Here is a 20,730-nt window from a genome sequence, read left to right on the forward strand (position 1 = left end):
GAATATAGAGTTTTAGTTTTGCAAGATGAAAAATTCTAGACAACTGTTTCACAACAATGCAAATATACTTAAAACTACTAAAAGATGCACTTAAAAATGGTAAAGACAGCTGGGCATGGTGGCTCACGTCTGTAATCCCAGCACTTTTGGAGGCCGAGGCAGGTGGATCATCGGAGGTCAGGAGTTCAAGACCAACCTGGCCAACATGGTGAAACCCCGTCTCTACCAAAAATATAAAAAATTAAGTCGGGTGTCGTGGTGGGACTAATCCCAGCTACTCGAGAGGCTGAGGCAGGAGAATGGCTTGATCCCGGGAGGTGGAGGTTGCAGTGAGCCGAGATTGTGCCATTCATTGCACTCCAGCCTGGGTGCCAAGAGCAAGACTCCAACTCAAAAAAAAAAAAAAAACGAAACAAAGAGCAAAAAACCAAAAATGGTTAAGATGATGAAGTTTATGTGTTTTTTACTGAAATTTTAAAAATATTAAAATGATGTGAGCATAGCCTAATTTAATCATTTCACTACAGCTGGATGTTTAAATGAATATATAAATATACACACACATATATATATATTATATATACATTTATTTCTTTCTTTTTTGAGACAGGATTTCATTCTGCTGCTCATGGTGCAACGCAGTGATGTGAACATGGTTCATTGAAGCCTCGACCTCCTGGGCTCAAGTGATCCTCCTGCCTCAGTGTCCTCAGTAGCTGGGACTACAGAAGCAGGCTGCCATGCTCTGCTAATTTTTAAAAATTTTTGTAGAGACGGGGTCTTACCACGTTGCCCAGGCTGGTCTTGAACTCCTGGGCTCAAAAGATCCTCCCACCTCAGCCTCCCAAAGTGCTGAGACTACAACAGGTGTGAACCACTGCTCCCAGACCAAAAAAATAAAAATAAAAATAAAAACTTTTAAAACAAGTATTTAAAATAAATATGCAGTAACCTAAAAATTTGTATATCATTTAGAGCAAAATTACAAGGTAAAAATTAGATCTCTTAATTAATATTTACAATGGCAAAAGTTTTCTGTACTAGTAAATACTAGATACATTTCTGAAGTTTATGAAATAATGTTAAAGATAGTTATCAAAATGAAAACTAATTTTAGCGGTAGTTCATTGTACAGTGAATAAATTAGCAGTACTTCTCCAGAAAATCAATTAATCCAATGCTAAATATTCAATCAGCTAATTTTTAAACAACTATGAAAAATACAGTGACACAATGGTGGCAATCTTGTGAATATGGTTGTTTTGGTTCATAATGAGTAAATACGGTTTTTTTCCATTGAGCGTAATCAATGTACAATGTTAAACAGAAGACATTAGTAAACAACACTAACCTTTATTCATTTTCTGTATCTATTATTTAAAACCAATAAAATGACATTTGGGGCATGTATTTGTGCCTTCAAATTAACATTTTCCATTAATTCAGACTTGAACTGTCCAAACAGTGAAGACAGGGTACAAATATTTTACTTTACAGAATATTTTTAAAAATCAAGATTGTTAGGTTTTTGAATAGAAAGTCTGAAAAGAACATACCACCTAACCAGAATAGATGACACTTGTCCTATTTGGCCAACAGCCTACCTTGGGATTTCTTTCAAGAACTTTGCCAAGTTCTTTCAAGAACAAGGCAAACTAATGGCTGGTTTAAACCTCCGTATACTTCCTGACTTTTTAAGATTTACACTACCTTCTCTGCTTATACTTTCAGGAAACAGGATAAAGTATTCTCTGCAAGTCCAAGGAAAGCTTTAAACATCTATTCAAAGATATTTAAAGACTCCTATTTATTTCAAAAACTGTCTAAAGGAACACATTTAACTTATTTTATTAAAAAATACTATTTTATAAGTATTTCCAATTTACCATTTTAAAAGACAAGCAAGGGAACAAACCAAAAGGGTATTGCCTTAATCATCCTGGGTAGTGATGCATTAAATTCCATCCCTGTAAGCAAGGCTGACAATATTTAAACAAACTGTAATTTTCACAAGCTTAAAATATTATTTTGTAGTTTTGCCATAAAAGAGGGGTCATGGAAGGAGGAGAGAGGGAAGGGAAAGCAGGATTCTGATGGTAAGTTTTCCCACAAACTTTGTTCCTGCTCTGGCTGTTGGCCACCACTAGCTACAGACTTGTTGAGCAAACTGAGCATCTGTAAAATGAGTTAGATGGTAGGCTGAAATTCAGACAAAAGACAGGAAAACATGGTGGCATGAACCATCACAGTATCTGCCTGGGCTTATAGGGCACTCTGGATGTCCAACCAAAGAGATGAAAAATGCAACTAAAACTCACAATGGTATCACTGGTGGTATTATTTTCAATGCTAATCACCAGTAAGTCAAACTCTATTTAATGTTACCATTTGTAAGGTGATGACTTTAGTAAGTATCTACTATAAAAATGAGATAGAAATGGTTAAATCATTCCTGAAAATAATCATTTTGCCTGTATATACAAAAAGCAACAAGAACATACAAACATAGGAAGGAATGCTGACTTCATTTTCTTTTACAAATATTTTTGTGGATAATTAATAAACGCGATTTTCTGTGCTAACCTATTTTCAACTCTAAGGCTTACTGTAGCATTTTTTTGACTATTAGGAAGACCTTCAAAAGCAATCTGTTTCAGCAAAATTTTGAATATAGCATTATAAAATTAAATTGCCAGGGGCAAGTCAGTAAATACAATTTAGGACTCTAAAATTACTATAAACTTTAATATCCTATTTTTCACCATGGAGAAAAGCATGTTAAGTTTACAGCTGGAATTTCATTTACTTAAAAAAATTTTTGTTTATGTATTACCAGACATAAGTTTTTTTCTAAGTCATACTGGCGAATAATTATCTTTTCATGTCTAAATACAATTTTAAACTAGTTCATCTGTTAAATCAATACAAGAAAGCACTTTTGTATTATGCTGGCTTTAGTGCAAGTTTTTGAAAGCTGCTAAATACAGTTGAGAATTCACTTTTGAAATACAGCAGTCTCCAAAATTATTTGAAGTATCTGAACTGAATGTTGGGAAAATTCATTAGCATACCATCATATTTTTAACCTAAAGATACCCTTAAGTCTGTTCCAAAAATGTGAAAAATACCATCTACTTTGGCTTTACTGACAATGCTAAAAGTCCACTGATTTTCCACAAAAATTCCACAGCAAAAAGAAAGACACATACAGGATGCTGAAGATACGAAGAATTTGTTTTGAAAGAAAATTTAAGACAATAGTGCTTCAAACTCTCAGGGATATGAAAGGGGGAAAAAAAAGAGTACAGGTAAATTAAGGCAACAAAATGAAACGGAAAGAATGCTGGTAGAGTTAAGGGGGGAAAGCCATGTAAAAACAATACTTGTATAGAACTAATAAAAGCATTGGAACCAACAAGGAATAGAAGCAGTATTGGGGGCCAGGTGTGGTGGTTCACATCTGTAATCCCAGCACTTTGGGAGGCCTAGACGGGCAGATCACTTGAGGCCAGGAGTCCAAGACCAACCTGGACAACATGGCGAAACTCTGTCTCTACTAAAAATACAAAAATTAGCCGGGTGTGGTGGCACGCGCCTGTAATTCCAGCTACTCAGGAGGCTGAGGCACGAGAATCACTTGAATCTGGTTGGCGGAGGTTGCAGTGAGCCCAGATCATGCCACTGCACTCCAGCCTGGGCAACAGAAAGAGACCCTGTTTAAAAAAAAAAAGTCACTGATAGGGAAGACTTTAAAAATTCATTACTTTCCAAAGTAATGAAATAAAAAAATTCAAGAATCTTAAAACAAAGTTTCTTGAAATAGAGAAAAAATCAAAACTGCAGATGAAAAAAGCAGCTCATTGTGTCTCAGGGAGAAAAATCTGTAGAAAATTATTGAGACCAAGTTATATTCTGTTGAGATTACTAATTTTGAAGACAAAGAAAGAAATGCCAGCTTTTGCTACAAACAATCAGGTAGTAACAGCAAGTTACCTACTAGGGGAAAAATATCAGTTAGGCCTTACAGTTCTTTCCAACAATATTCAAGGGAAAAAAATGTCTATAGAGTTTTTTAAGGGTAGAGGGAGAAGAACGTGTGATGCAATCATTTTATACCTAGTCAAAGGTATAGAATGAGGTATACCTCATTCAAAGGCAACAGAAAGACGTCTGTAATACTCTTTTATAGGAGGAATATTTATTGCAGTGTCCGTTACATGCTTACACTGTCCCAAGTGGTGAAATACAGCAGTGAGGATAGATAATCGCTATTCTCATGGATCTTACATTCTAGGAGAGAGACAAACACAATATACACATGTATACATATAAACAAACAAGAAAAGTAGCAGGCACTCACGTGTCCTATGCAGTGAACTAAAATAACAAGGGGATTGGCCTCTCTGAGGATATGATATTTATTTAAGCTGAGGTCTGAATGACCAGGAGCCTTCAGAGCAAAGATCTTGAAAAACAGTTACCTCAGGCAAAAGGGAAGAATTGCTTTAATCTTGGACTGTTTAAATAAAAAGAAAACAGAGGCATAGTAGAGTAGGCAGAAACATATGCGATGAGCTCAGAGAGGTGGACAGAACAGATCGTGTAGGGTTTTATAAACAAGGCTAAAAATCTGAGTATTTTTCTAAGTTGATATGAAAGCTTCAGGGAAGTGTTAAGCAGAAGTGATGATACGATTTATGTTTTAAAAAGTTCACTCCAGAGGCTTTCTGGAAAATAGATGGTGGGGAATGGGAGGTGTGGGCAAGGCAACAGGCACTAGAAGGGTGGAGATGGGTAACAAAGACAAGTAGATGGATTCAGGATGTGTTCTTGAGGTAGAGCTGAGGGAACTTGCTGACAGACTGATTCTTGAGCACAAATAAAAGAGAGAAATCGAGGTTAATGCCTACATTTGAGGATGGGTTAACTGCTTAGCAAAATGGGGGAAAAAAGCAGGTTTGAGAAGAATAATCAATTTATGGATTTAAATTATAATATTCCTAATACTGGAAAATCTTTTTGATAATATGACTTAGCCTACTGATAGTTGATACTAAGTAGGTGAGAATGGAAAGGAAATGGCATAAAAAGACCAATGGTGGGTAGTAAATCTATTAAATATAAAACTAAGTCTAAATAATGGTCATGGCATTTATAAATTATAAATGTTATATTTCTTAAAAGAAGGTACACATACTAATACATACTCATACCCCAGTGCAATCAGAAAGTTTCTGGGCTAAAATCCCCAAATAAACCAACGAACAGTTGAAAATTGGGGGGATGATGAGGCAGGAAGAGTATAAATATGCAAATTTCAAAATCTGTAAACCCAAGAATTCAATAGATGACTGTTTTATTTCTTAAACTGATAAACTAAAACACCCACAAATTTAAGTATATTATTCAAGGTCTTACAGACCATTCTCTGACAAAACTACAGAATTGTATCTTACAAATTAACAGCAGTAAAAATAAAAGAAACCCCAAGCTATAATTTTTTTAAAAATTTAAGAAAATACTAAAAACAAAAACAACAGAAGTAAAATTAAACATCTCTCTAAACAATATAATAGTGGACAGATTCACATATTAAAAAAAAGAAAGATTCAGATTGGGTTATAAAACAAAAGTCAAATATAATTTTTTACAAGAGAAACATCAACAACCCAGAAAGGATTAAAGTATAATGATAGGCCCAAGTACACCAGTTCTATCCATTTGTTGTATGCCACATAAATATAAACAAAAAGAAAGGAGGGTTGGCAATATCAATGTCAGATGAAGTTATAATCAAGGTAAAAAGGGTATCAAAGATCATTAAGGGAGTGAATGATTAAAGATGGAGGATGCAAGTCACAATAGTAAGGGAAAGACTGAAACCATTGACCAATATGAGTGACTAATGCATTATACATTTATTCCATTATTCTAACTCCCCCACTGGAATTCAAGTCCCGTGAGAACAACGTCTTTGCCTTTTTGTTCTCTTCTACATTCCTACCCTCTAGAACAGAGCTTGGCATATATTAGGTATTCAATCAATATTTATTAAGAAATGAAAATATAACATGAATTTTATGGGTCAACTGACACACATATAATACATTAAGCAGAAGGAGAAATGGACAAAATCACTCTAGTGGAAGATGATCAACACTTCTGTCAGAACCCATTTATGCCAACTGTTCCATTATTGGAACGCTAAGCACGTGGGAGTTTTTTATATCCTACTGCTCAAGGTCATCACCAAGGTCTGATTTTTCACACATGTCTGCAATTCAAAAAACTGCAAACTCCGGCATAAATGGGTTAATAACGCTGGAAGCACTATCCTACAATGTGAAAGTCTGGGCCAAAATAACATTCTATATAAGTCTGTACAGTTGCAAAAACAATGAAAAACATTTGAAAACTGCCAGGAAAATATGAATTCTGTAAGACTGCCAGAGACAAAATATAACCAATAAAATCAATGTCTGAAGTAAATATCTATAATAACTAATTAGACAGTATAAGAGGGAAAAAGGAAGCCATTCCCAATAGCGAGAAATACCATAAATATGAAGATGTGGCAAAAACTTTCCTGAAGACCTGAAAAAGAAAAAATCTTTACTATTGTCAAAATGCCAAATATCCTACATTAATCTATGTGCCTTTTTTCTCCTTGATAAAAATGATTTTAAAGTTCTCCTGAAGAAAAAAATTTTACAAACAGGAAATATCTGAAAAATAAAAAGAATGAAGATTATAATACGCAACAAAAGTTATAGTAATCAAAACCAGGATAGTGTTGAAGTAGGAATAGAAAAAAGAAAGTCACTGGAACAGAACACAAAATCTATGCTTACATGGAAATTTAGTTTATGACAACCAAGGCACTTCAAATCTGTGGATAAGAGACTGAATCTATAGTAATGGCTTTGGGAAACTAGCCATTTGAAAAAATATATAGAGAGAGTTCTCTTTCATCCCTTAGAACAAACTTGTTCCTGATTGAGCAAATATTTAAATTTTGGAAGAAAAAAAGGAAAAACTGGAAGAAATTACAGTTTAAAATTGTTATAATTATCTAGGAGAAAAGGCCTAAGTACAAGGAAATGGGGAATAGAGAAAGGAGGACTGACAAATTTGTCTGAGAGAAAAAAGCACACTCCCACCTGGAAAAAAAAAAAAGTATAAGCAGAGTGCAAAGACAGAAGACAAATTGTGGGAAGTGTAAAATACATGATGAAGAGTCACTATCCTCAAAATGCAAACAGCATCTAAAAACCAATAATAAAATACAAATAACCTGATAGGACTGGGGCAAGGCATTAAGAATAGGCAACCAACAACATTTTTAAATGGCCAAATACTAAGATCGCATCATCAATATTTACTGAACTTCCATGTTATTCTTTTTTGGGGGACAAGTTGAAATAGTACTCAATCTTAATACATGGGTCACATCTAACATAAAATAATCAGTAGCTTTTACAAAACAAGGCAGTGAGAAATTCCAGCCTTTCAAGAGTCTTAACTTATGATCCTTGCATTTAATCCTTACATTTTAAGTAATCATACACATATTTTTCTTTTTTTACTCAATTGCCTTCTTATGTTAGTTCTAATATATGGCTTACTGAGAATTCAGAATTGCAGGATTTAAAAAATATCTCATTAATTATTATAATGAACTATAATATTAGGTTGGCAAAAGCTGCAATTACTTATGCATCAACCTAATAAAAAATAAGCCATACCCTCAAGTCAAGTAAGTGAAACTGTGCTGTAACAAGCCCACTGCACTCGCTTAAGACAGAAAAGGGATACATATCTTTGTTTTCTCTGAGAGCACACGCCAGTACCTGGACACAACTTGAATAACCATCCTTGAACATAATTTGAATATTTGCTCTAGTGACTTTTCCAGGACAGGCAAAGGCTTGTATAGTTCTGTTATATTCCCTATGTGTGTTAGTGACATTTTGGAGATAATTTTAAACTTATTAGGTGGCACTTAATAAGGGGATCCTAAAAGAGTATTATTATAAAAATTTCTATTTGCCAGGAAAAAAAGATACTGGGACATATCTGAAAGCTTATTTTTAAAGTGTTCCAGCATATGCTACCTCAGTACTATTATCTCTCTAATGAATCACATGTATAATGATTCAAATACTGTGTTTGAAATGCAAAGTCATTTTAACTGCTCAAACTAGGAAACTGGCATAATTATGGTCATAAACTTACCCTACATGCCTAAGCTTATGAACCAGCAAATGAACATACCACCAAATATTCACTTACCTGGTCAAAAACTACTACTGCACTCATTAGAAACTTTTAGGATATCAAAATCATAAAACTGTTTCAGGACTATAGTTTGATTTTCAAAGCAAATTATTCAGTGTGTTTTGAAACAAGCAGTCTTCTGACACACAGAAGTGTTAATAAAATAAGCATTCAGCTAAGACCAGAATTAACAAACCTAAATCAATCAAAGGGAATAGCTGATAAACAAATATCATTATCCCAAATATTCACCCCAAAAAATCACTGAATACTTTCCTAATCAAATTCTCATAAAAGCTAAACCTGCAGTTCAAATACTTCACTATCATCTTAAAAGAAAATTACTTTAACAATGTCAACGTGTCTTCCAATTTTGAATGTGTACATGTCAAATTTTATTTGGCAACAAAACTGTCACATCAAACTCACCTTTAACACCTTCAGGGTAATTTAATTGAAGATATTCTACTGACCTGATCATAAAGACTTCTTTTGGGAAGAAAGGAAACAAGGAAAGAAATATGGAAAATACTTTTAAGACCTATATTTATGAACTGCACAAGAAAATTGTTCAAAAATTGTCTTGAGGGTTTTAACACATACCAGGCTCCAATTTAATGATTTTTACTGCAGCCAACTCTCCTGTGTGTACATTTCTGGCCTAAAAATAAAATAAAAACAAAAATCTTGTTAATTAAAAAGCTTGTTAATTACATTAAAATTACTTGGTACTATGTTAGTTGCTTATCTAAATTGCTTGGTACTATGTTAGTTGCTTACCATACTTTTATCAAAACTAAAAAACAAAATATTTCCAATAAAATAAGCAAACTCATTTTCCCATTAAAGAAAAAATATAGATAAGACACATAAGTGTTTAAAAAATTACCATTAGTCCCACCACTCAAAAACAGCTCCTGTTTAAAATTTGGTCTACTTCCTCCAAGGCTTTTCTTCAGCCTTGGGTTAGTTAATATTTTTAATTTTAAAAATCTCATGGGTTTTATTTATATCAGAAAACATAATCACAGGTCATTAAAATTTTTTTTTAATCATCTGTATCTAACTACCTAGAGAAAAACAGTGAACATTTCAGTGTACATGCATCTCTTTCCTGGTACACATATGTATATGCATGTGCATTATGGAAGATGACCCTATCATAGTCTTCTACGACATGATTACAAATGCTGTCTGATTTTCCACTGACAGGATACATAATTTAACCAACCCTCTATTGTTGGGCATTTACAATTTTAATATTATTTTCAAGTTATAAAAATAGGGATATATATATATTAGCTTTGTATCTATCCACAGCCTTATTTCCTTCAGTTAAATATCTAGAAGAGAAACTATTTACTATTTAACAAAATATCAACAAACTTACTATAATTAGCACTGCAATGAATATCATTACCAATATTTTACCATAGATCAGCTTATAAGGAAGGCAACCTAGACATACAATTGTGAGATCAAAAGGTATGTGGACTTATAATGGGTATGTTGCCATAGTGCTCTAAAACACTGTGCAAATTTATACTGTCATTGACCTTGGATGTTAAAACCATGTCTGCCAAAACTTATTGTAGGTAAAAATTAAATGATTATAACATAGTCCATATAATAATCCTCTTTATTACTGGACATAAAGGATGTTACACATAGTCTTTTCATTATTTAAGACATACTTGTTTTAAATGGATTCTAAGATACGATATTACTAGGTCAAAGGTTGTGAATATGAACACATATCATCAAATAGTCTAAAAACATTTTACCACTATATTCTCTTTGTTAATATGAGTGCTCATTTTCATCGTACCCAGTGGTATATCATATGTGGAAATGGAATTTACTAATTTATGACCTTTTTCATTTACTATATTAGATTTGAATATCAACTTTCAAATGGCAGAAAAAAAACAAGAAAAAGACATGATAAAATAGAAAAGTATAGTTATACTTATCTGCCAAATTAAATAAGTCAAATTACCTGAGGAAAGAAGAGAAAAAGGGAAACGAATAGAAGAATGATAAAGTAGGGAAGAGTGCCTTCAAAGAGATCCTTTTAAAAATGACATACAGAGGGTGAGAAAAAGAATAGAATGGGGGAGAGATATACAGAGGAAAAGACACAAACAGAAAGAAAAATAATTTGTCTTTTGTGTGTTTGTTTTTTGTTGTTTTGAGACAGGGTCTCACTTCTGTCACCCAGGATGGAGTGCAGCAGCTGGATCTCGGCTCACTGCAACCTCTGCCTCCTGGGCTCAAGTGATCCTCCCATCTCAGCCTCCCAAGTGGCTGAGACTACAGACACCTGCCACTACACTCAGCTAACTGTTGTACTTTTTGTAGAGACGGGTTTCGCCATGTTGCCCAGGCCAGTCTCAAACTCCTGGGTTCAAGTAATTCGCCCACCTTGGCCTCCTGAAGTGCTGGGATTACAGTGAACCACCAGGCCTGGCAAGAAAATAATTTTCAACAGCAGAAGTTGCAACTACTTTGTGATAAGTTCACATTTTCCTCACTAAATCTACTGAATAGGGTAAAAAAAGGTCTCAGGAAAGAAGAGCAGGCGTTTTAACTCCTCTCTTTCATAGTTATAGTTACTTCTCTCCTAACTACGAACACATTTACAAAAAGGGGAGCAATGGTCACCCAGAAGCCTCACACCATTCCTACCCTCTCCTCTTTCTGCCATTGGACATAAGAATTGTCTGTTAGCCTCAGGTCTTCTTCTAATTCCTAAAATCTCCCTTGGGTCATAAAAGGATATGTGCACATAGATTTAGCCTGTCCACCTCTCAGCCAATTCACATGCCAGTGAGACTCAGGTATAAAAAATATGGCCAGAACAAGCAGTGATAATTGACTTCCTGGGCATATTGTTCAGTAAATCATAAAATGTGTTAGAAGATGAATTCCGTAATAATGACAGCAATTATGTTTGTAATGCTTTACAGTTTGCAAGAACTTTCATATACATTACTTAATTCTATTTATTTAAACACAAAAAGACTTAGTTTAGTAAAGCAGACTTGCCCAAGGCCATCCTGCTGGCAGGGGTGAGTCAAGAGTTAGAATCCAATTTTGCTGATCTTGTCAAAAAACCAGCTCCTGGATTCATTGATTTTTTGAAGGGTTTTTTGTGTCTCTATCTCCTTCAGTTCTGCTCTGATCTTAGTTATTTCTTGCCTTCTGCTAGCTTTTGAATGTTTTTGCTCTTGCTTCTCTAGATCTTTTAATTGTGATGTTAGGGTGTCAATTTTAGATCTTTCCTGCTTTCTTTTGTGGGCATTTAGTGCTAAAATTTCCCTCTATACACTGCTTTAAATGTGTCCCAGAGATTCTGGTATGTTGTGTCTTTGCTCTCATTGGTTTCAAAGAACATCTTTATTTCTGCCTTCATTTCGTTATGTACCCAGTAGTCATTCAGGAGCAGGTTGTTCAGTTTCCATGTAGTTGAGCAGTTTTGAGTGAGTTTCTTAATCATCCTGAGTTCTAGTTTGATTGCACTGTGGTCTGAGAGACAGTGTGTTATAATTTCTGTACTTTGACATTTGCTGAGGAGTGCTTTACTTCCAACTATGTGGTCAATTTTGGAATAAGTGCAATGTGGTGCTAAGAAGAATGTATATTCTGTTGATTTGGGGTGGAGAGTTCTGTAGATGTCTATTGGGTCTGCTTGGTGCAGAGCTGAGTTCAAGTCCTGGATATCCTTGTTAACTTTCTGTCTCGTTGATCTGTCTAATGTTGACAGTGGGGTGTTAAAGTCTCCCACTATTATTGTGTGGGAGTTTAAGTCTCTTTGTAGGTTTCTAAGGACTTGCTTTATGAATCTGGGTGCTCCTGTATTGGGTGCATATATATTTAGGATAGTTAGCTCTTCTTGTTGAATTGATCCCTTTACCATTATGTAATGCCCTTCTTTGTCTCTTCTGATTTTTGTTGGTTGAAAGTCTGTTTTATCAGAGACTAGGATTGCAATCCCTGCTTTTTTTTGTTTTCCATTTCCTTGGTAGATTTTCCTCCATCCCTCCATTCCAAAGGATTATAAATCATGCTGCTATAAAGACACATGCACACGTATGTTTACTGTGGCACTATTCACAATAGCAAAGACTTGGAACCAACCCAAATGTCCATCAATGGTAGACTGGACTAAGAAAATGTGGCACATATACACCATGGAATACCATGCAGCCATAAAAAGGATGAGTTCATGTCCTTTGTAGGGACATGGATGAAGCTGGAAACCATCATTCTGAGCAAACTATCACAAGGACAGAAAACCAAACACCACACGTTCTCACTCATAGGTGGGAATTGAACAATGAGAACACTTGGACACAGCGTGAGGAACATCATACACCGGGGCCTGTCGTGGGGTGGGGGGAGAGGGGAGGGATAGCATTCGGAGATATACCTAATGTAAATGATCAGTTAATGGGTGCAGCACACCAACATGGCACATGTATACATATGTAACAAATCTGCACATACATATGTAACAAATCTGCACGTTGTGCATATGTACCCTAGAACTTAAAGTATAAAAAAAAAAAGGCAACAACAGATGCTGGAGAGGATGTGGAGAAATAGGAACACTTTTACATTGTTGGTGGGAGTGTAAACTAGTTCAACCATTGTGGAAGACAGTGTGGTGATTCCTCAAGGATTTAGAACTAGCAATACCATTTGACCCAGTGATCCCATTACTGAGTATATACCCAAAGGATTATAAGTCATGCTACTATAAAGACACAAGCACACGTATGTTTATTGTGGCACTATTCACAATAGTAAAGACTTGGAACCAACCGAAATGTCCATCAATGATAGACTGGATTAAGAAAATGCGACACATATACACCATGGAATACTATGCAGCCATAAAAAAGGAAGAGTTCATGTCCTTTGCAGGGACACGGATGAAGCTGGAAACCATCATTCTGAGCAAACTATCACAAGGACAGAAAACCAAACACCGCATATTCTCACCCATATGTGGGAATCAAACAACAAGAACACTTGGACACAGGGCAGGGAACATCACACACGGGGGCCTGTCATGGGGTGGGGGGCAGGGGGAGGGATAGCATTAGGAGAAATACCTAATGTATTCTGATGACAGTATTTCGCTGCCCCTTTTCAGAATTCGAGAATTCTTTTTCTTTTTTAAATGCAACAGATACTAGAGAAAAGTATTAATTGTGTAATATTTAACAGACCAGCAACAGTGGTAACTTTTGTTGAAATAGAGTAACAAAATAATCTACTGAAAACAGATTAACAAAGCAATATACTAATCCTCTTTCACATTAAATTTCTCCGTGATAATTTTCAATGTAACAGAAGGTGAACTATTACACATTTAATGTCTTAAAGAAATAATCTTAGAGTTGAATTTGATCCAAAGAAAACAGTAGTATTTTAAACATTCTGAAAAAAATTATTGAATAAAAGTTAGTAACCTTCTAATATGTTTAAAATCCATCTAAAGAACTGGAATTAAAAAAAAAAAAAAAACAGATTCAATGAACTCTTATTTTAACTCACTTACGTCATCATCTAGCAAACATAATAGCCACTTCTATGCCTAAATGTCAGTACCCTGGTTTTCCCTCTTTCTCTATCCACCTAAGTGATCATTTAAATTGTTTTTTCATTTTTTTCATTTAAAATTTTCACTGGAATCCTATAGAAAACAGAAAAACATCTTTGAACATACAGTATAAGTTTACAAATTGAGAAGAAAGATTTAAGTGTAAGTGCCATAAAGGCACAAGAAAGTTACAAAAGTACACTCACAAATTGTGACGGTTGAAAAATTCAAGATTATACATTTCAGGTAAGGAATACAATGTTCAACTTATATGACAATGACTGATGCTAACACATTTTCAACAACAAAATATCTTCAGGCAATTCATTATGCCAAGCAAAAACGGGCATTTGGGCAATGCATTCTGTCATTCACTGCCACTTACTTTCAGGAACCATAAGAAAATGACTCCATTCTTCTCGGTTACCAATTATTAAACAAGAGTTAACAACATGAAAAGATCTAATATGCTTCTCTGAGAGTTTGGAACAATTAATTCTGATTTTAGTCAGATTAATCAGAAGTGAATAGCTCGGTCTCTGGTCTGAAAACTGTCCTTATTCTGGTACGTTCTCCTTTCCCCGCCTCCCTCCCCGTTTGGCCTGGTTAACTCAGACTTGTCCTTCAGGATTCAGTTTAGTTATCACCTCCTCCAGGAAGTCTCCCTGGTATCCTAAGGCTGGATTAAGTGTGTTGTCATCTTAGCTCTAGGCATGATCCTTTGAAAGGCCGTGCCACATGGTAGATGCTCTACAAATTTGTTGAATAGACAATCATGGTTGTAGGAAGGTTATTGCTCTCTTAAAAAAATTAAAACCTTCCACAACTAGAAAATGCTATGAAACTGACAATATATTATTTTAAAGTCTTACTTTTTTCATTTATGTTGAGTCATATTATGATGAATTAAAGTATTTTGAAGAAAATTATTTGAAAAAAATTACTACAAAAGTAAGATTTTGTGGTAGAAAAATTAAAATAATACAAATCAGTGAAAGATGACAGTCCCCCTCCATCCCAATCTTATCTTCCAAAATAACTATTATTAATGGTTTAGAGTATATCCTTCCAAACTTTTAATTAGGTTGAGTCCTAAGAACACATATGGACAGAACACAAACCTTGATACTTTGGCAGTTTCTCACAAAGCTAAACATAGTCTTACCTTATGAGCCAGCCAGCAACCCCACTCCTTGGCATGTACCCAACTGAGCTAAAAAGTTATGTCCACATAAAAACCTATACATAACTGTTTAAAGCAGTCTTTATTCACAGTCACCCAAAATTGGAAGTAATCAAGATGTCCTCTAATAGGTGAATACATAAACAAACTGTAGTAAATCCATACAGTGGAATGTTTATTGCAGCACTATTCACGTCAGCCAAGACACAGAATGAACCTGGGTCTCCAACAATGATAAATAAAGAAAATCTGATTATATATACTCAAAATGGAATACTATTCAGCCATAAAAAAGAATGAAATGCTGTCATTTGAGGAAACATGGATGGAATGGAGGATATTCTGTTAAGTGAAATTAGCCAGGAACAGAAAGTTCTCACTCACATGTGGAAGCTAAAAAAAGTTAATCTCATAAAAGTAAAAAGTAGAACAGAGAATATTAGAGGCTGAGAAGGGTAGGGAGAAGGGAGGAATAGGGAGAAATTTGTTAAAGGATACAAAACGATAGCTAGATAGGAAGAATAAATTTTAGTGTTCTATACTACTACTACAGGATAGCTATAGTTAACAATAACATATTACATAGTTTCAAATAGCCACGAAAATACCAAATGTTCCCAACACAAAGAAAGGATAAAGTTTGAGATTATAGATTTGCTAATTTTCCTGATCACTACAAATTTTATGTATTGAAACATCACTATGAGTCCCTATGAATCTTACCCATATGTACAATTGTCAATTTTTTTAAATTAAATTTAATAATAAAAGAAATGGAAACCACAAAAAGATACGGAAGAATCCTAAATGTATACTGTTAAGTGAAAGAAGCCAGTCTAAGAAGGCTTACAAAGAGTATGATTCCAACTCTATGACATTCCGAAAAAGGCAAAACTAGAGAGACAGTAAAAAGCAATGGTTGTCAGAGGTTTAGGGGAGGAAGGAAAGAGATAAATAGGTGAAGCACAGGGGATTTTTAGGAGAGTGAAAGTATTCTGTATGAAATGGTAATGATAAACACATCTCATTACTTATTTGTCAAAACCCATAGAACTATACAACACAAAGTGTGAATCTTTATGTAAACTATGAACTATAGTTAATAATATATCAATATTGGTTCAATAATTATAACAAATTTACCACACTAACGCAAAATGTTAATAAAAGACAAAACTATGCAGGAATCCAGGGGTTGGCTAAATGTAATTCTATGTACTATGTGCTCTATTACTCTGTAAATCTGAAACTGCATTAAAAAATTAAGTCTATTAATTTAAAGATAAATTATTTTTGAAAAGAATACACATTTTCAGACACATTTATGAGCCAATTTTTATTATTAGAATCAACCATTTATGTTTCAATTTAATAGAGCCAAAAAGAAAACGCAAGGATACCTTGATTTTTCTAGAGATTCTGAGGGGCTCAGAAACAGATCATTGGAGGGTTTGAACAACAATCACAAAATGACATAAAATAAAGATGGTGTTTTACAGCTACACCACGCAGAGGCCAAGATATATTATATGTAGTTACAGAAGTAAAATGCAAAAAATACAAACTACAGCTCCCGCTGATAGGAATAAATACTTAAATGTCAGCCTCCATTTTGAAGACATATTTCTGTTTTCTCCAAATGAAGAACCGATGGGCAAATGTTTGTGCTCTGTAATTTTCCAGCTGGATTTTTAAAACAGAAAGCAGTACCAGGCTCTTTTATAATGAAAGGCAAAGAGGCTTTCAGAAAAAGAGATCTTCTAAACAGAGACCTTACAGATTCGATTTACTAAAGAGATCTTTCAGAAATTTAACTATACAAATTCGCGCTATAATCCAAAAGAGTTTTGGAGTACCAGTTTTTGAAATCCACCATTTCTTTCCAACAAGTTAAATGTGATACTCTCAATTCTTTTTGTTTTTAACTTTAATACACAAGAATTGAAAGATCCTGCATTATGTTTATAAAAGGAACTAACTGGAGTGCAACAGCAACTACACAAAAAAGATCTAACTATATTTCTGATTCCTATTCATGTTAGTAGGGTTTTGGTATACACTAATACTCAGACTTAAGATATACTAAATACCTAGAAATCTAATAAAACAGTAGAGTTACAGGTCTTATTTAACTCTTATTAATCAGGAACTGAAATTATTATGTGGAAAAGATAAACTCATAATAAATGGAATCAATATCACTATAAAATCCACAATAGAATCATTTCGATTAAATTAATTTTGTATTCGCATTGCTAATGCAATTCCTTTTCATCTCTTAATTCATATTTCCAAGTCAATTTACTACTAAGGAAGTATTTCAACTCAAGCCCTCCAGTCTTCAATCTTATTAATAGTAAAAAGTTACCTATGGATTTCCACTTAAACAAACAAAAAAAATTGAAAGATGTTAATTAAGCCATTTCTACTTCAGTAATATTATACAATTGCCAGTTTTGAAAACTATGAACTTTTCTACATGCTGTAAAATTTTTAATGAAAACTAAAAATTAACAAGGAAAAGTCTAAACATTTTCCTACAAGGTTTCAACACAGAATTGGAAGATACGACTCAATACATAGTAATATATCCTAGTATTCATGAAGTTGAAAGATAATTTTTTATAAACTGGGGCTAAAAAAAAAACTGGCAAGTAAGGACAGCCATCTAAAAGCTATGGCAACCAAGACCATCACCCATGAAGAAAAATGAAAAAGCTCCTGTATTTCCCTGTTCTTCACATTGGGTCTCTCATCCTACCCCAGACAACTTTCTCCCAGCATATTCTTAGGGTCACAAAACTTTTCCATTAAGCCAACTGTGGGCTTCAGTTTTAAATATGCCCCTTTTTTCTATAACATAACATCAGAAAATCCAGACATCTCAATATTTTTAACAAGCTATCTCCAGTGGCCAGTGACTGCTTCTCAGGGTCATAATTATGTATTCCAGATTCAAGAACATGATCTACAATACAAAAGAAGCAACGCAGCACCCATAAGGTTTGAAAAATACAAAGTAGCTGATTAATCCACAATAAAAGTGAAAAGTCAACTATGTCATAGGCTGTAAAACCTCTATACTCAATACTTTATGGAACATTGCTTTTTCTGTTATTGTTTTGTTTTGTTTTCGTTTTTTTGAGGCCGAGTCTTGCTCTGTCACCCAAGCTGGAGTGCAGTGGTGTGATCTCAGCTCACTGCTGCCTCCACCTCCGAGGCTCAAGCAATTCTCGTGCCTCAGCCTCCTGAGTAGCTGAGACTAAGGCAGGCACCACCAGGCCCGGCTAATTTTTTTTTTGTATTTTTAGTAGAGACAGGGTATCATTACATTGGCCAGGATGGTCTCAAATTCCTTACCTCAAGTAATCTACCCACCTCATCCTCCCAAAGTGCTGGGATTACAGGCGTGAGCCACTAGTCCCGGCTGAAACACTGTTTTTAACTGGTTCATTTTTTCAACAAACATTACTCAATACTTACTATGTGCCAGGTACTATGTTAATACTAGGAATGTAATGAAACAAAAACGGTTCCTGTCTTCCGAAAACTTTTATCAGTTAGAAAGACACAGAAGGGAACAGTAAATACTATATAGTGTGAAAAATGCTCTCAAAGATGACACAAGTCAACATTGGAGGATTCTGAGCCCAGTCAAACTAGATTGAAGAAAAAGCTTCCAGGAGAAAGTAAATTTAAACTGAGACCTAATAGAAGACTTTCCTGGGAGGAGTGGTGGGTGAGAGATTATGGATGGCAAAATTCCAGGCAAAGGTGTAAAGACAAGAGAAAACATGGGCAGTTTAAAGGAGCAAAACTACCTTGTATTAAGGGAATATAAAGGTATAAAGAGGGGAATGGTGAAAGTTAAGATTCCTTTGACGCTCAGGACAGAATGTATCACCACCTATCTTCCTGTAGCTATCATATACTAACTTCTCGGTCATCCTTATTCTTTTTTTTTTTTTTTTTTTGAGATGGAGTCTCGCTCTGTTGCCCAGGCTAGAGTGCAGTGGCGTAATCTTGGCTCACTGCAGCCTCTGCCTCCCAGGTCCAAGCAATTCTCTCGCTTCAGACTCCTGAGTAGCTGGGACTACAGGCACTCGCCGCCATGCCAGGCTAATTTTTGTATTTTTAGTAGAGACGAGGTTTCACCATGTTGGCCAGGATGGTCTCGATCTCCTGACCTTGTGATCTGCCCGCCTCGGCCTCCCAAAGTGCTGGGATTACAGGCGTGAGCCATTGTGCCTAGCCAGTCATCCTTATTCTTTTAAGATTTTACGACCCCTGGTTCACAGTTTCCTCTCTATCCCTTCTCTTGCCTCCACCACTCTTAGGGACTTCAATATCCGGAACTACTCTGACTTTTCATTCTCTGACCTAATTAATATTGTACTTCCTTCCTAATCACTACCTCCTATCCTTTCAGCTCACTTATTCTAGTCCTCCCCTTCCAGCCATTCTCACACCTCATCAATTTGCCAGTGCATTTCTCCATGACCACCAATGATTTCTCTCAACTCCATACATCCTCCCTTACCTATCAGGATTAAACTTCCTCTTCCCTCTATTGTACTAGCCTGGCAAAATCCTAATCTTGATTAATTCCAATTATCCACTAATCCCACACTGGCATCAAATAGCTAAGAGTTACTAGGAAAAAAATGACAAAATCATGCTAACTGGTCTTACTTTCAAATCAACACAAATCCCAAACTACAACTTCTCCTATAAGTTTTATTTTCCACTTTTCATAAGAACCATTCCACTCCTCTTGCTTCCAACTTTCAATAATCCCTCAGCCTCTTTGTTACCCCCTCTTCTCTCACCTATCCTAACTGATCATGGAACTGCATCTTTTCTTTATCTAACATTCACCTATGCAGCCAACCATCAATTTCTAGGGCACATCTCTCTCCTCACTTTGCTCCAGACTCCTACATCCATGGAAACCTGACAGGCAACTTAACATTAATGTGTCTAACACAGAACACTCGATTATCCCTCTCCCACAAACTTTTTCATTCCCACATCTTCCCAATCTAAATCAAATTTACTGCATCCACCACACTCACTTAAGCCCAAAATCCAGGTCATTCTTTATTTCTTTCCTTCACACTCTTCACATCTGATATATCAGCAAATCCTGACAGCTTAAACATATAAGCCAAATCCACACACTTCCATTTCCAGTGCCATACTGTAATCCAAGCTTGTCTCCATTAGGAACTGGTAAACTATCTGTGAAACATAAAGAAATAGCAAGTCAAGAATAATTCCTGTTCTGGCTTGCACAGTTGGGTAGACAGTGGTCCCATTTACTGAGATGGCAAACATAGGAGGAAGCACACATTCTGTGGCGGGGAGAGGGATATAGATGGGGGCTCAGTTTTGGACATACTTAAAATTTTAACTTGCTATGGAAAACCAATCTAGTGATATCCTATAAGCTGCTTAACAAGAGCTAACCTGGACTGAAAACAGAGTTGGGCATCATCAACATTACTGAATGCAGGCAGGTGGATGAGATTACTTAGAATAAGTAGTCAGAAGAAAAGAGGATCAAGAACAGAATCCTAAAAAATCAGCCACACTTAAGGAATAGTGAAAATAGACAAAGTTAAAATGAAACTATTACAGAGATACTATTCTCTGGAAT

General features: G+C 35.2%; 1 protein-coding gene across 6 annotated transcripts in view; it reads right to left on the reverse strand.

Annotated features, from left to right (window-relative positions):
• The window catches only part of MAP4K5 (mitogen-activated protein kinase kinase kinase kinase 5), a 112,749-nt gene that overhangs the window by 75,791 nt on the left and 16,228 nt on the right, over positions 1-20,730 (reverse strand). For 4 of the 6 annotated variants that reach the window (XM_063651203.1, XM_054447623.2, XM_063651202.1 and 1 more), the window contains exon 3: positions 8,881-8,938. In XM_063651203.1, the coding sequence (XP_063507273.1) occupies positions 8,881-8,938 (58 nt within the window). Of the gene's footprint in view, positions 1-8,706; positions 8,767-8,880; positions 8,939-20,730 lie in introns of all 6 variants that reach the window. The other 2 variants (XM_063651201.1, XM_054447621.2) reach the window with 1 other exon arrangement.

This window comes from Pongo pygmaeus, chromosome 15 (assembly GCF_028885625.2).
Source record: "Pongo pygmaeus isolate AG05252 chromosome 15, NHGRI_mPonPyg2-v2.0_pri, whole genome shotgun sequence".
Classification (NCBI taxonomy): domain Eukaryota; kingdom Metazoa; phylum Chordata; class Mammalia; order Primates; family Hominidae; genus Pongo; species Pongo pygmaeus.